This window comes from Mandrillus leucophaeus, unplaced genomic scaffold (assembly GCF_000951045.1).
Source record: "Mandrillus leucophaeus isolate KB7577 unplaced genomic scaffold, Mleu.le_1.0 Scaffold32, whole genome shotgun sequence".
Classification (NCBI taxonomy): Eukaryota; Metazoa; Chordata; class Mammalia; order Primates; family Cercopithecidae; genus Mandrillus; species Mandrillus leucophaeus.
Window position 1 is genome coordinate 798,502 of NW_012103365.1, and position 13,739 is coordinate 812,240.

A 13,739-nucleotide genomic window follows, 5' to 3' on the forward strand; every position below is an offset into this window, starting at 1 on the left:
ATAGCTTGCTGAGAATGATGGTTTCCAGCTTCATCCATGTCCCTGCAAAGGACATGAACTCATCCTTTTTTATGGCTGCATAGTATTCCATGGTATATATGTGCCACATTTTCTTAATCCAATCTATCATTGATGGACATGTGGGTTGGTTCCAAGTCTTTGCTATTGTGAATGGTGCAGCAATAAACATACGTGTGCATGTGTCTTTACAGTAGCATGATTTATAATCCTTTGGGTATATACCCAGTAATGGGATTGCTGAGTCAAATGGTATTTCTGGTTCTAGATCCTTGAGGAATCGCCACACTGTCTTCCACAATGGTTGAATCAATTTACACTTCCACCACCAGTGTAAAAGCCTTCCTATTTCTCCACATATGGGAGAGGGAAGGGTTTTAACACAAGACAGCTTTGGGTCACATTTGCTGTTGTGACTCCCTCTTTAAAGCAGCCCCCACCTGTTTGTTATTAATTGATGCCCATGTTTGTGTCATTTAGATCTGCAGTGTTCAAAGATCTCTACGACAAAACCTCGGCTCATTCCCAGAGAGCTCTCTATTCCTGGATGAGTGGGATATTGCAGACATCCTCCAATGCCACTGGTAAGCCTGTACTTGGAGGTGGGATCACTTTTTGGGGGAAGAATATCTTCAAAAGAGGTGCTTCATCTCTAAAAACATGGATTTGATGTTGTTCTCTTCTGATTTTTACTACCTCCCACCACTTCGAAAAACAGTTTGATATGGCATATGGAGTAAAACACATACCCCATTTTGTTAATGCAATTCACACATGTGGAAGTCTCTGATATAATGATGTGTCTGTATTTCTGTATTTCACAATCCATGTTGTGTCGTAATTTTTTAGTGGAATATAAATAATGATGGTAACTTAGATTCAATGTGAACCTTGAGTAGGGTTACAAGTTCAAAATCTGTATTAAAAAATCTATATTAAAATGAGAGAAGAGGCTGGGCACGGTGGCTCACACCTGTAATCCCAGCACTTGGGAGGCCGAGGCAGGAGGATTGCCTGAGGTCAGGACTTTGAGGCCAGCCTGACCAACATGGTGAAACCCTATCTCTACTAAAAATACAAAAATTAGCTGGGCATGGTGGTGGGAACCTGTAATTCCAGCTACTCAGGAGGCTGAGGCCATTGCACTCCAGCCTGGGCAACAGAGCAAGATTCTGTCTCAAAAAAAAAAAAAAAAAAAAAAAAAAAGAGAGAGAGAGAGAGAAGAGAATTTTGTTAGGAAATCTAGGCAATAAAGCACAGAAATTTAACTCTGAGCATCCTGGCAACCAAAGCAGGTAGGTCAGGATTTATTTATTTGATGGATGTTGATTAAAGCTTCCTTGTGTCCTAGAGTAGTTAAATTCATAGAGACAGAAATTAGAAGGGTGGCAGAGTTTCAATTTTGCAAGGTGCAAAATATTCTGGATATGGTTGGTGGTGATGGTTGCACAATAATGTGAATGTCAATGTACTTACTACCGCTCAACTATACACTTAAAAACGGGGCCTGGTGGGCTGGGTGTGGTGGTTCATGCCTGTAATCCCGGCACTTTGCGAGGCTGAGGCAGGCGGATCAACTGAGATCAGGAGTTCGAGACCAGCCTGGCCAACATGGTGAAACCCCCTCTCTATGATAAATAAAAAAAATTAGCCCAGCGTGGTGGTATGTGTCTGTAATCCCAGCTATTTGGGAGGCTGAGGCAGGAGAATCACTTGAACCCAGGAGGCAGAGGTTACAGTGAGCTGAGGTCATACAATTGCACTGCATCTTGGGTGACAGAGTGAGACTCTGTCTCAAAAAAAAAAAAAGAAAAGAAAAGAAAAGAAAAGAAAACTGGGGCCAAGTGCGGTGACTCACGCCTGTGATCCCAACACTTTGGGAGGCTGAGACGGGCGGATCACTTGAGGTTAGGAGTTTGAGACCAGCGTGGCCAACATGGTGAAACTCTGTCTTTACCCCCCTCAAAAAAAAAAAAAAAAAAAAAAAGCCAGGCATGGTGGCACACGCCTGTGGCCCCAGCTACTTAGGAGGCTGAGGCGGGAGAATCACTTGAACCCAGGAGGCAGAGGTTGCAGTGAGCTGGGATTGTACCACTGCACTCCATCTTGGGTGACAGAGTGAGACTCTGTCTCAAAAAAAAAAAAAGAAAAGAAAAGAAAAGAAAAGAAAACTGGGGCCAAGTGCGGTGACTCACGCCTGTGATCCCAACACTTTGGGAGGCTGAGACGGGCGGATCACTTGAGGTTAGGAGTCGATACCAGCGTGGCCAACATGGTGAAACTCTGTCTTTACCCCCCTCAAAAAAAAAAAAAAAAAAAAGCCAGGCATGGTGGCACACGCCTGTGGCCCCAGCTACTTAGGAGGCTGAGGCGGGAGAATCACTTGAACCCGGGAGGCAGAAGTTGCAGTGAGCTGGGATTGTACCACTGCACTCCAGCCTGTGTGATGGAGTGAGACCCTGTCTCAAAAAAAAAAAAAACAAAAAAAAAACCAAAACCAAAACCAAAACCAAAAACAAAGCAGAGATAGAAAAGAATGGCTATATAGATTAGCAGTACAAACAATTTCTCAGATAGCTCCAATTTGTTAACCTTTAATGTCACTAATGTAAACAGAATAAACTTTTTAAAAGCCCATTATGTATCAATAGCTGAAGATAGAGAAGGAAACAAAACAAAGTCTCTGTTCTCATGACCCTATTGTTTTATTGTGGGAGGGTTGGTGCAGAAAAATGTTTAAACATGTAAGTAATTAAAGAGAGAGAGAGAGAACTTAGAAATTTAGATACTAGTAGCTGCTATGAAGAAAATAAAATAGTTTGTTGAGATGGAGTCTTACTCTGTCACCCAGGCGGGAGTGCAGTGGCACAATTTTGGCTCACTGCAACCTCTGCCTCCCGGGTTCAAGTGATTCCCTTGTCTCAGCTCCCAAATGGCTGAGATTATAGGTGCCTGCCACCATGCCCAGCTAATTTTTGTATTTTTAGTAGAGACGTGATTCCTCCATGTTGGCTAGGCTGGTCTCGAACTCCTGACCTCAAGTGATCCACCTGGCTTGGCCTCCCAAAGTGCTGGGATTACAGGCATGAGCCACTGCACCCAGCCGGAAAGGATTATTATAGGTACTTTAGACTAGAAAAGCGCTTGGCAAATGTTCTCTGTAAAGGACCAGGTAAATATTTTAGGCTTTGTAAGCCTACCATCTCTGCCTCAACTATTCAGCTCTGACATTGCATCTTGAAAACAGCTGTAGTCAATAGATGAATAAGCATGCCTGTGTCCCAGTAAAGCTTTTTTTATGGATGCTGAAATTTGAAATTTGCATAATTTTCATGTGTCACCAAATAGGATTTTTCTTTTGATTTTCCTTTCAGCCATTTAAAAAATGTAAAAACGAGGCAGGGGGCAGTGGCTCATGCTTGTAATCCCAGCACTTTGGGAGGCCCAGCAGGAGGATTGCTTGAAGCCAAAAGTTCAAGCCCAGCCTAGGCAACATAGCAAGACCCCATCTTTTAAAAAATTTTTAAAAAATTAGCCAGTGTGCTGGTACATGCCTGTAGTCCCAGCTACTCTGGAGGCTGAGGCGGGGAGGATCCCTTGAACCCAGGAGTTTGAGGCTGCAGTGAGCCATGATGGCGCAACTGGACTCCAGCCTGGGAGACAGAGCGAGACCTTGTCTCTAAAAAAACTCCAAAATAATAAATGTAAAAACCATTTTTGGCTCACAGGCTGTATAAAAACAGGTGGCGGACTGAGTTTGCCCCATGGACCAGTTTGCCAACTCTTGGACTAAGGAATCAGGGAAGACCTCTCAAATGGGTGACATTTGAATCAAGACCAAAATGAGGAGATGGAACCATTCGTGTAAGGCTCTGGAGAAAGGGCATCCCAGAGAGAGATCCCAGGAAACACAAAGGCCCTGAAATGGGAATGAGCTCTGTGCGGGGAAAACATAAGGAGAGCAGATGGGGCTGGAGGATGGGGAATGCCAATCAATCCTTTTCCTGGAATTCAGCTCTGAGATTTGTGCATAATGAACATTAAACAAGATCGTAATCAAAGTCTCAAATGCATAGTAGAATTCCCTCTGCCTGGTGCATAATTATGGCCTCCAGGAATCAGAGTCTCACACTGGGTAACCATGAGAAAGCCACTCAACCTTCAGACTTCTCTGTCTTTACTGCCAGAGTTTAATTAGGCACAGACTTTCCTTCTAAAATTCCTATACGGTTTGCTTCATTATTAACCTACAGTCAGTTAAAATTAATTCTGTTAGGACTTATTTATTTATTTATTTTTTCATGAAGTCCCTTGAGGGAACTGGAGATATGGTGGCTGTTAAAAATATCCCAACCTTGCTGGCCAGGCATGGTTGCTTACACCTATAATCCTAGCATTTTGGAAGGCTGAGGAAGGAGGATTGCTTGAGGTCAGGAGTTTAAGGCCAGCCTGGACAATGTACTGAGACCCCTCTCTCTACAAAAAAATTGAAAGATTAGCCAGGTGTGGTGGTGTGTGCCTGTAGTCCTAGCTACTAGGAAGGCTGAGGCAAGAGTTTGAGGCTTCAGCGAGCTATGATCATCCCACTGCATTCCAGCCTGGATAACAGAGGAAAAAGAAAATCCCAAGCTTGGGGATGATTGATCTGTGGAAATAGAGTTCATGCTTAGTAATTAGTTAAAAAATAAACAACTCAGCTTGCTTTTTTTGTGAATGTGTGGTTCTAGCCTCAAAATTTTCTAGCCCTCTATATAGGCAAGGCAAATGTCCAGGGTCCCCATCTAGAGAATCATAGGAGTCTGCCTGTGTCACCCCAACATTGTTGATTTCTGGTTTGGGGGAGGCACTCCATATGTTCTTGTGAATCAGTCCATACAAAAGTTATTTCTCCATCTCGTTTGGGCATCTATCATTGCCCACGGCTTCTGCAAATAGCCCTTGGTGTTACAGTCATTGCACACTGTAAACGCTCCCCACTTCTTTCATTTTCCCCAAATGCCTCCAATACAATGTCGATGTGTGTAAATGTCTTTTGCTAAAGAACTGGGGAGCATTGGCAGTCAATTCCAGCTCAGTGAAACTTGAAGTCTGATCCTAGACTTGAGATATATATATATTTTTAAAATTTATTTATTATTTTTTTTTATTTTTTATTTTTGAGACGGAGTCTGGCTCTGTCACTCAGGCTGGAGTGCAGTGGCATGATCTCAGCTCACTGCAACTTCTGCCTCCCGGGTACAAGCGATTCTCCTGCCTCAGCTTCCTGAGTAGCTGGGACTACAGGTGTGTGCCACCATACCTGGCTAATTTTTGTATTTTTAGTGGAGATGGGGTTTCACCATGTTGGCCAGTATGGTCTCAATCTCCTGACCTCGTGATCCACCTGCCTTGGCCTCCCAAAGCGCTGGGATTACAGGTGTGAGTCACTGCACCCAGCCAACTTGACGGTTTTTAAAGTTCCACTGACATCTCAGTGATGGGGAATTTCAAAAGCTAGAACAGGGTGTCACAGAGAGTCCTCTGGGAATTCAGTGGAGGGAGAAAACATTTCTCGTGAAGGAGATAAGACAAGACTTTAAGGGAGAGGAAAATTTGAGATTGATCTTAAAGTAGGATTTAGATGCAGAAGGGTTAAGGAAAAGCATTGTAGGTGGTGAAAAGGGCCAAGGCCAGCCAAGGTTTGGAGAATGTTTTGGGGAGTTACAAGTAGTTTGGTTTGGTTCAAGTATAGTAACATGGTGATAATCAGTGAGGATGATCATTATTAGTGGTAGTGATGCAAGAGAGTCAAACATATTTCATGTTGCCAGAGTATTATTATTATTAGACAGTCTCACTCTGTCGCCCAGGCTGGAATGCAGGGATGTGATCTCGGCTCACTGCAACCTCTACCTCTCAGGTTCAAGAGATTCTCCTGTCTCAGCCTCCCAAGTAGCTGAGATTACAGGCGCTAGTACACCCGGCTAATTTTTTAATATTTTTAGTAGAGCCGGGATTTCGTGATTATAGGCGTTAGCCACCGCGCCTAGCCTCATGTTTCCAGGTTATTTAGTAACCAATTGAACAAAAAAATAAAACTACATTTTGTGGGTTTTAAGTATTAAAAATAATCTGCATTTCTTATTTATTTTTAATAATAATTATTTTTTAAAAGAGACAGGGTCTCACTCTGTTGCCCAGGCTGGAGTGCAGTACAGTGAGTGCACAGCTCACTGTAGCCTCAAATTCCTGGTTTCAAGCGATCCTGCCTCCTTAGTTTCCTGAGTAGCTGGGACTACAGGTGCATGTCACTGCCACTGGCTTTTTTTTTTTTTTTGTAGAGATGAGGGTCTTGCTATGTTGCTCAGGCTGGTCTCAAACTCCTGGCCTCAAGCAGTCCTCCTGCCTCAGCCTCCCAAAGTGCTGAGATTACAGGTGCCTGGCCAGAAAGAATAATCTGCATTTCTAACAAGTGGCCAGATGCCACTGATGTTGGAAGTCCAGAGACCACACTCTTGAGTAACAACGTCTGAGGTGGTGTGAATCTGTGGTCACATCCTACGTGTGATCTCACAGGTAGGCCCTACATATATGGTTGTTGAATGAGTTAACAATAAATTAATGTATGCGGTGGTTCACGCCTGTAATCCCAGCACTTGGGGAGGTGGAGGCGGGCAGATCACCTTAGGTCAGGACTTGGAGACCAGCTGCCTGACATGGTGAAACCCTGTCTCTACTAAAAATACAAAAATTAGCTGGGCATGGTGGCGGGCGCCTGTAATCCCAGCTACTTGGGAGACTAAGGTAGGAAAATCGCTTGAACTGGGAGGTGGAGGTTGCAATGAGCTGAGATCACACCACTGCACTCCAACCTGGGCAACAGAGTGACACTCCATCTCAAAAAACCGTGAAAAACAAAATAAACAAAGAATTAATGAATGCAAGAAGGAGGTCCTGACAGCAAAGATGCTGTTGACTATCACATACCAGTGTAAAGGCTTTTATTTATTTACTCATTTATTCATTTCTTTATTTTTTGTAGATGACTCTGTTTCATGGGTCACTGCGGAAAACTTATGGATTTTGGGCAGATACATGGTTCACCTATTGTTTGAAGAAATTATGAAAATTAGTCCTATAGAAGTGAGTTGGAAAAGTACATTTATACGTCACCATTACTAATACACTTGGGGTAAGGTGTATTCTCAAACTCTAACGTTTATCTAGCCAGCCAAGGTGCCTTGGAAACTGTATACCCTCCTCATCCCAATAGAGCTTGGGCCTCTAAAGAAAATTACTGGAAGAAAGTTTCAAGTGGACAGTCATGGGATTGTGTTTTAGTGTGGAAGGGCTAAGAAAAGAAAAAGAATTGTGGACAATTAAGATCACATCTCTGATGTGAGCAAACACGATTTAAAGGGATTGTTGGCTATGAACCAAAAATCACTTAAGGGTATTTTTGTACTGGAGAAGGCCAAGGACAAAAGATACAAAGTTTCCTGTCCTTGGAAGCATGAACTCAAAGAAAAAACAACATGGATTGATATTTACTTCTATTTATAGCTACTTCTGTTAATAGCTACTTGAGCATGAGCAATGGTTAGATTTTAATTCTAGAGTTTACAGTGGAGAAATGTACACATTCTAGGGTTACTTAACTCACTAGTTAACCTGTCCCTCTCCTTTTGATGTTGACCCAATGACACTAAAATCCCTTGGGCATCATGATTCTTGAACGCAGTCTCCAAAGAATGCTGCCAACACAAAAGGATTCATGAAGAGACTGTGGGCCTTGCTTCCAATTTTTCTTCTTCTTCTTTTTTTTTTTTAAATCATATGTGCCCTGACACTTCTGGCCGGTGAGAGAAGTGTTTGCATCAAATGACTGACCTGTTCAAGGACCCATTGACCCAGCAATGTCTGGTTATTATGAAACCAGAGGCAGAACGAGGTTTCTCTCTTTTACCTGCGGTGCTGGGAGTATTTCAAGTGTCTTCCGATTTTTATAACCCGCAGTCCTAGAATTAACCCCCCACCCTACTGCCATTTACTCTCTCAATGTGGAGTTGCTTTGAGTAGGTAACAGCTTAAATTCTTAGAAAGCTGGGCCCCCTGGAGGAAATTTCTAAGATCAAGCAATCATTTGCAACTTTTTATTCTCTAAAAATGTAGAGAAGGGAGAAGTCAAGAATAACACTGCTAAAAGGGAATTTTATATTATTTTATTTTATTTTATTTTATTTTTACTTATTTATTTAGGAGATGGAGTCTTGTTCTGTCATCCAGGCTAAAGTGGAGTAGTGCGATCTTGGCTTACTGCAACCTCCTTCTCCCAGATTCAATTGATTCTCCTGCCTCAGCCTCTTGAGTAGCTGGGATTACAGGCACGTGCCACCATGCCCAGCTAATTTTTGTATTTTTAGTAGAGATGAGGTTTCACCATGTTGGCCAGGCTGGTCTTGAACTCTTCACCTCAGGTGATCTGCCTTGCCTCAGCCTCCCAAAGTGCTGTTATTACAGGTGTGAGCCACTGCACCCAGCCTAAAAAAGGAATTTTATATAGACAAAGAGTACAATCCATAAAGGAGAGACAACTTTATGAGCCCCTTTGAGCGCAGCATAATAGTGCCTCAAAATATAGAATGTGCCGGGTGCTGTGGCCCATGCCTGTAATCCCAGCACTTTGGGAGGCCAGGGCAGGAGGATCACTTGGGCCCAGAAGTGCAAGACCAGCCTGGGCAACATAGTGAAACCTCATCTCTACAAAAAAATTAAAAAATTACCCAGGTGTAGGTGGGAGGATCACTTGAGCCCAGGAGGTCGAGGCTGCAATAAGCCATGATCACACCACTGCACCCAAGCCTGGGTAAAAGAGTGAGACTGTGTCTTGGCCAGGCGCGGTGGCTCACGCCTGTAATCCCAGGACTTTGGGAGGCTGAGGTGGGTGGATCTTGTGAGGTCAGGTGTTCGAGACCAGCCTGGCCAACATGGAGAAACCCCGTCTCTACTAAAAATACAAAAATTAGCTGGGCATGGTGGTACATGACTGTAATCTCAGCTACTCGGGAGGCTGAGGCAGGAGTATCACTTGAACCTGGGAGGCTGAGGTTGCAGTGAGCTGAGATTGTGTCACTGCACTCCAGCCTGGGTGACAGAGTGAGACTCCCATCTCAAAAAAATAAAAATAAAAATGAAAATAAAAACAGTGAGTCTGTGTCCCCCAAAAATTATATATATAATGTATAATCTGCTAGAAATACAAGGAAGAATAGATAGATATGAGTCCTGTAGTAGAAGATTGCACATGGCACCCTTGGACATGTGGGCCAAAAAGGAACAAGGATGTTGGCAATCTGAATAGTATATTTAATAAGCTGAATATATATGCACCAAACTTTGTGTCTTACAAAGTGAACACACACTCTTTTCCATCGCCCAAGGGCCATTTATAAACTCATTCATCTATTTAAAAACTTCTGATTCTTCAAAGCAGAAAGTTTGTGGACCACATTCTCTGACCTCAATATAACAAATCTAGAAATAAATGTACAAAGATTAGCTTTTAAAAAGCCCAGTTTCTTAGATATTAAAAAATAATACTTTCCTAAAGAATAGTTAGGTTCAGGAGGAAACCAAAGTAGCTGTTATAGACCACTAAGAAATCAATGACAATGAGGCCAGGCATGGTGGCTCACACCTGTAATTCCAGCACTTTGGGAGGCCGAGGTGGGTGGATCACTTGATGTCAGGAGTTCGAGACCAGCCTGGCCAACATGGTGAATCCCCGTCTCTACTAAAAATACAAAAATTAGCTGGGCATGGTGGTACATGACTGTAATCTCAGCTACTCGGGAGGCTGAGGCAGGAGTATCACTTGAACCTGGGAGGCGGAGGTTGCAGTGAGCTGAGATCATGCCACTTCACTCCAGCCTGGGCGACAGAGTGAGACTCCATCTCAAAAAAAAAAAAAAAAAAAAAAGAAAAGAAAAGAAAAGACATCAATGACAATGAGAACCAGCAGGAGGTATATCCAAGTGTCCATGATGGGCACAGTGCAGACCACCAGGGTGGGGCCACACTGGGCCACTTCTACCCTCCTCACTGATATTCTCGTCCTTGTCTACCAACCAGATTGGGCTGTTTATCAGCTACGACAACGCCACCAAGCAGCTGGACACGGTCTATGACATCACACCTGAGCTGGCCCAGGCGTTTCTGGAGAGGATCAGCTCCTCCAACTTTAACATGAGGAATACCTCCACCATCCACAGGCAAGGCCTTGGGCTCTGGGCCCTGGAGCTCTTTCCCAAGGTGTGATCTAAGCATCAGTATTCTCTGAGCAGCAGAACACCCAGGGAGGGAAGGGAGGTGGTTGGTTCATCTCTTTCAATAGTCCCATGTTTCTCTGTGCATGTGAGGAGAGGTCTCTGCAACCTTTTTATGAAGAGGTTATGAAGCAGGGTGAAAGGGTAAATGCTTTCTGAGCATCTCCTGTGTGCCAGGCATTTAATGCAACCTTATCAAGTGCTAATTCTGGCTCTCAGCACAGAAATGAAACATTTTAAATACTCAGGACTAGGTCCTGTTCCAAAGCCAATGTGTGATTTCCATTGAAGTTGCATCAAGTGTTGGAAATACCTCATGGGTCCCCACATTTGAGAACCGCTTGTTATCAGACCCTTAGCTGGGGAGCCCCTGGATGAGATCAGCTGTAGAATTTAGTGACCGTAATGTGATCCTCCCTAAAACCATTCCCAGCAGGGGAGGAGGGACAGGAACTCTATATGCCAGGGGTGTCAGGAAGGGAGTGGGCAATGGGAAGGGGGTGGTGAGTACTGTTCAATCCCCTCTCCTTTTACTTTTTTTTTTTTTTTGGAGACAGTGTCTCATCCTGTAACCCAGGCTGGAGTGCAGTGACGTGATCTCAGCTCACTGCAACCTCTACCTCCTGGGTTCAAGCAATCCTCGTGCTTCAGCCTCCAGAGTAGCTGGGACTACAGATGTGTGCCACCATGCCCAGCTAATTTGTTTGTATTTTTAGTAGACATGGGGTTTTGCCATATTGGCCAGGCTGGTCTCGAACTGCTGACCTCTCGAACTCCTGACCTCAAGTGGCCCACCCACCTTGTCCTCCCAAAGTGCTGGGATTACAGGCATAAGCCACCACACCTGGCCCATTCAATCCTCTTCTTTTTTTTTTTTTTTTTTTGAGTCTCACTTTGTTGTCCAGGCTGGAGTGTACAGTGGTGCAATATCAGCTCACTACAACCTCCACCTCCAGGTTCAAGAGATTCTCCTGCCTCAGCATCCCAGGTAGCTGGGATTACAGGCATGTGCCACCACACCCAGCTAATTTTTGTGTTTTTAGTGGAGACTGGGTTTCGCCATGTTGGCCAGGCTGATCTCAAACTCCTGATCTCAACTGATCCACCCATCTTGGATTTCCAAAGTGCTGAGACTACAGGCATGAACCACTGTGCTGGGCCATCATTCAATCCGCTTGTGTCCATCTCTCAAGGTCTTTTTGCCACACTGCTCCCATCCCATATTACCTTAAGGTTTTTCAAATGAACCACCCTTAGGCAATGTACTCATAGGAAGCAATTAGATGTCTTTCACCTATCTTTAGTAATTTCCACTTATTATCATGGATCCCATTTTTCTATGGTTACACACACACAAACAACCTCATGATTAAGAACATGGTACCTTGAGCCAGACTTCGTGGCTTAATCCTGGCCCTGCTGCTTACAAATGGTATGATCTTTGCCATTTTTACATCACCTCTCCATGCTTCCACTTCCCCATCTGTAAAATGGGAGATAAAAATGTCTGCTGCATTAAGGTCTTTGTAGGGATTTGCACACTTGACACATAGTAAGTGCTCAAGAAATATTTTTTTTCTTTTTTTCTTTTTTTCTTTTTTTTTTGAGACAGAGTCTCACTCTGTCGCCAGGCTGGAGTGCAGTAGTGCAGTCTCGGCTCACTGCAACCTCCGCCTCCTGAGTTCAAGCAATTCTCCTGCCTCAGCCTCCCGAGTAGGTGGGACTACAGGCACCTGCCACCATGCCTAGCTAATTTTTGCATATTTAGTAGAGACAGGGTTTCACCATGTTGGCCAGGATGGTCTTGATCTCTTGATCTTGTGATCCACCCACCTCGGCCTCCCAAAGTGCTGGGATTACAGGCGTGAGCCACCCTGCCCAGCCTATTTTTTCTTTTATAATTTATTTTTTTAATTGATAAATAAAAATTATATCTATGGTATGCAACATGATGTTTTGAGATATATATTCTTTGTGGAATGGCTAAATCAAGCTAATTAAGTTATCATTACCTCACATACCTTTTTTGTGATAACAACACTTAAAATCTACTCTTAATAATTTTCGAGTATATGATACATTGTTATTAACTGTAGTCAGCATGTACAATAGATCTCTAGAACCTCTTTTCCTATTTAACTGAAACATTGTATCCTTTATCCAAGTCTCTCCAACTCCTTTCCCACCTCCAGCCCCTGGTAACAACCATTCTAAGGCTCTGCTTTCATGAATATGACGTTTGTTTATTTGTTTGTTTTTCAGATTCATAATATAAATGAGGTCATACAGTATTTGTCTTTCTGTGTCTGGCTTATTGCACTTAGCATAAGATCCTCCAAGTTCATCCATGCTATCCCATATGATAGAATTTCCTCCTTTTTCAAAGCTGAAGCACATTCCATTGTGTATCCACCAAATTAAAAAAAAAAATCCATTCATCCACTGACGTGTTGGACACTTAGGATGATTCCATGTCTTGGCTATTGTGAATTATTATTCTCAACATGGTTATTAACACTTACCCCTCACTTCCCCTGAGTCTTCTTTTCTCGAAGTTAAGCAGATTCCTTTTCCTCATGAGACACTTTCTTTTCCCTGGACCTGGCAGCTCTCCTGTGGGCGCGTCTGAATATGTCAATATCATATATGTGAATCAACTGCCAAGGAGACGGGAGGCAGTGCTCAAATCTGTGTCTCTCAGCTGTGGAGTGGGGCAGGTTTTATAGGCAGAGGGTAATAAGACTTGATCTGATTGGGTCTTGCTATGAGGTGATGCTGGGAGGTGTGATCTGATTGGATCATGCCATGAGGTGATGCCAGGGCTCAATCTGATTGGATCATGGACCACGCCAAGGGGTGTCCACTTCATAATTCAGCCCCCATTCCTTGGTCCTGCCTGAGCACTTAGGTTCCACCTCTGGTTGCATATTTGGTTCATCTGAGGATGTTCAGGTTACGTGACCTTCAAGCTGGGAGTCCGTGGCAGCTGAAAAACAACTCGCCGTTTTATTACACAAAACGGAACCGGAATGGGCTGGTTCTGCGGTTACACCTCCACCACAATCCCGCCTCTTCTCACACAGGTTGGGGCTGCTGGTTTGTTTCTACGATGACCTGGAATTGCTGGATGCCACTGTGGCCCAAGTCCTGCTTCACCAGATGATCAAATGCAGCCACCTGAGGGGCTTCCAGGCTGGCGTCCAGAAGGTACAGCTGGGGTGCAAGGCCCTGAGGCCTCTGCCTCAGTTTCGCTAGACAGAGAAATGGGGAGCTTAGCTTAGCCTTTGAGAGAAAACACACAGTAGTTGGGATTTAAGTCCGGTCACAGCAGATGGCACCTCAAATACTGAGATAAGTGTAACATCGAAGCCCAGACAGAAATTAGCAAAGGAACAGACCCTGGGGAGATCAAAAAAA

The 13,739-nt window shown here is 43.8% G+C and overlaps 1 protein-coding gene across 3 annotated transcripts in view; it reads left to right on the forward strand.

Moving 5' to 3' along the window:
- Positions 1 to 13,739, forward strand: part of OTOA (otoancorin) — an 80,798-nt gene that overhangs the window by 11,956 nt on the left and 55,103 nt on the right. The window contains exons 8-11 of one of the 3 annotated variants that reach the window (XM_011987924.1): positions 499 to 602; positions 7,040 to 7,140; positions 10,129 to 10,310; positions 13,406 to 13,529. In XM_011987924.1, the coding sequence (XP_011843314.1) occupies positions 499 to 602; positions 7,040 to 7,140; positions 10,129 to 10,310; positions 13,406 to 13,529 (511 nt within the window). Of the gene's footprint in view, positions 1 to 498; positions 603 to 7,039; positions 7,141 to 10,128; positions 10,311 to 13,199; positions 13,275 to 13,405; positions 13,530 to 13,739 lie in introns of those variants that run through there. The other 2 variants (XM_011987925.1, XM_011987926.1) reach the window with 2 other exon arrangements.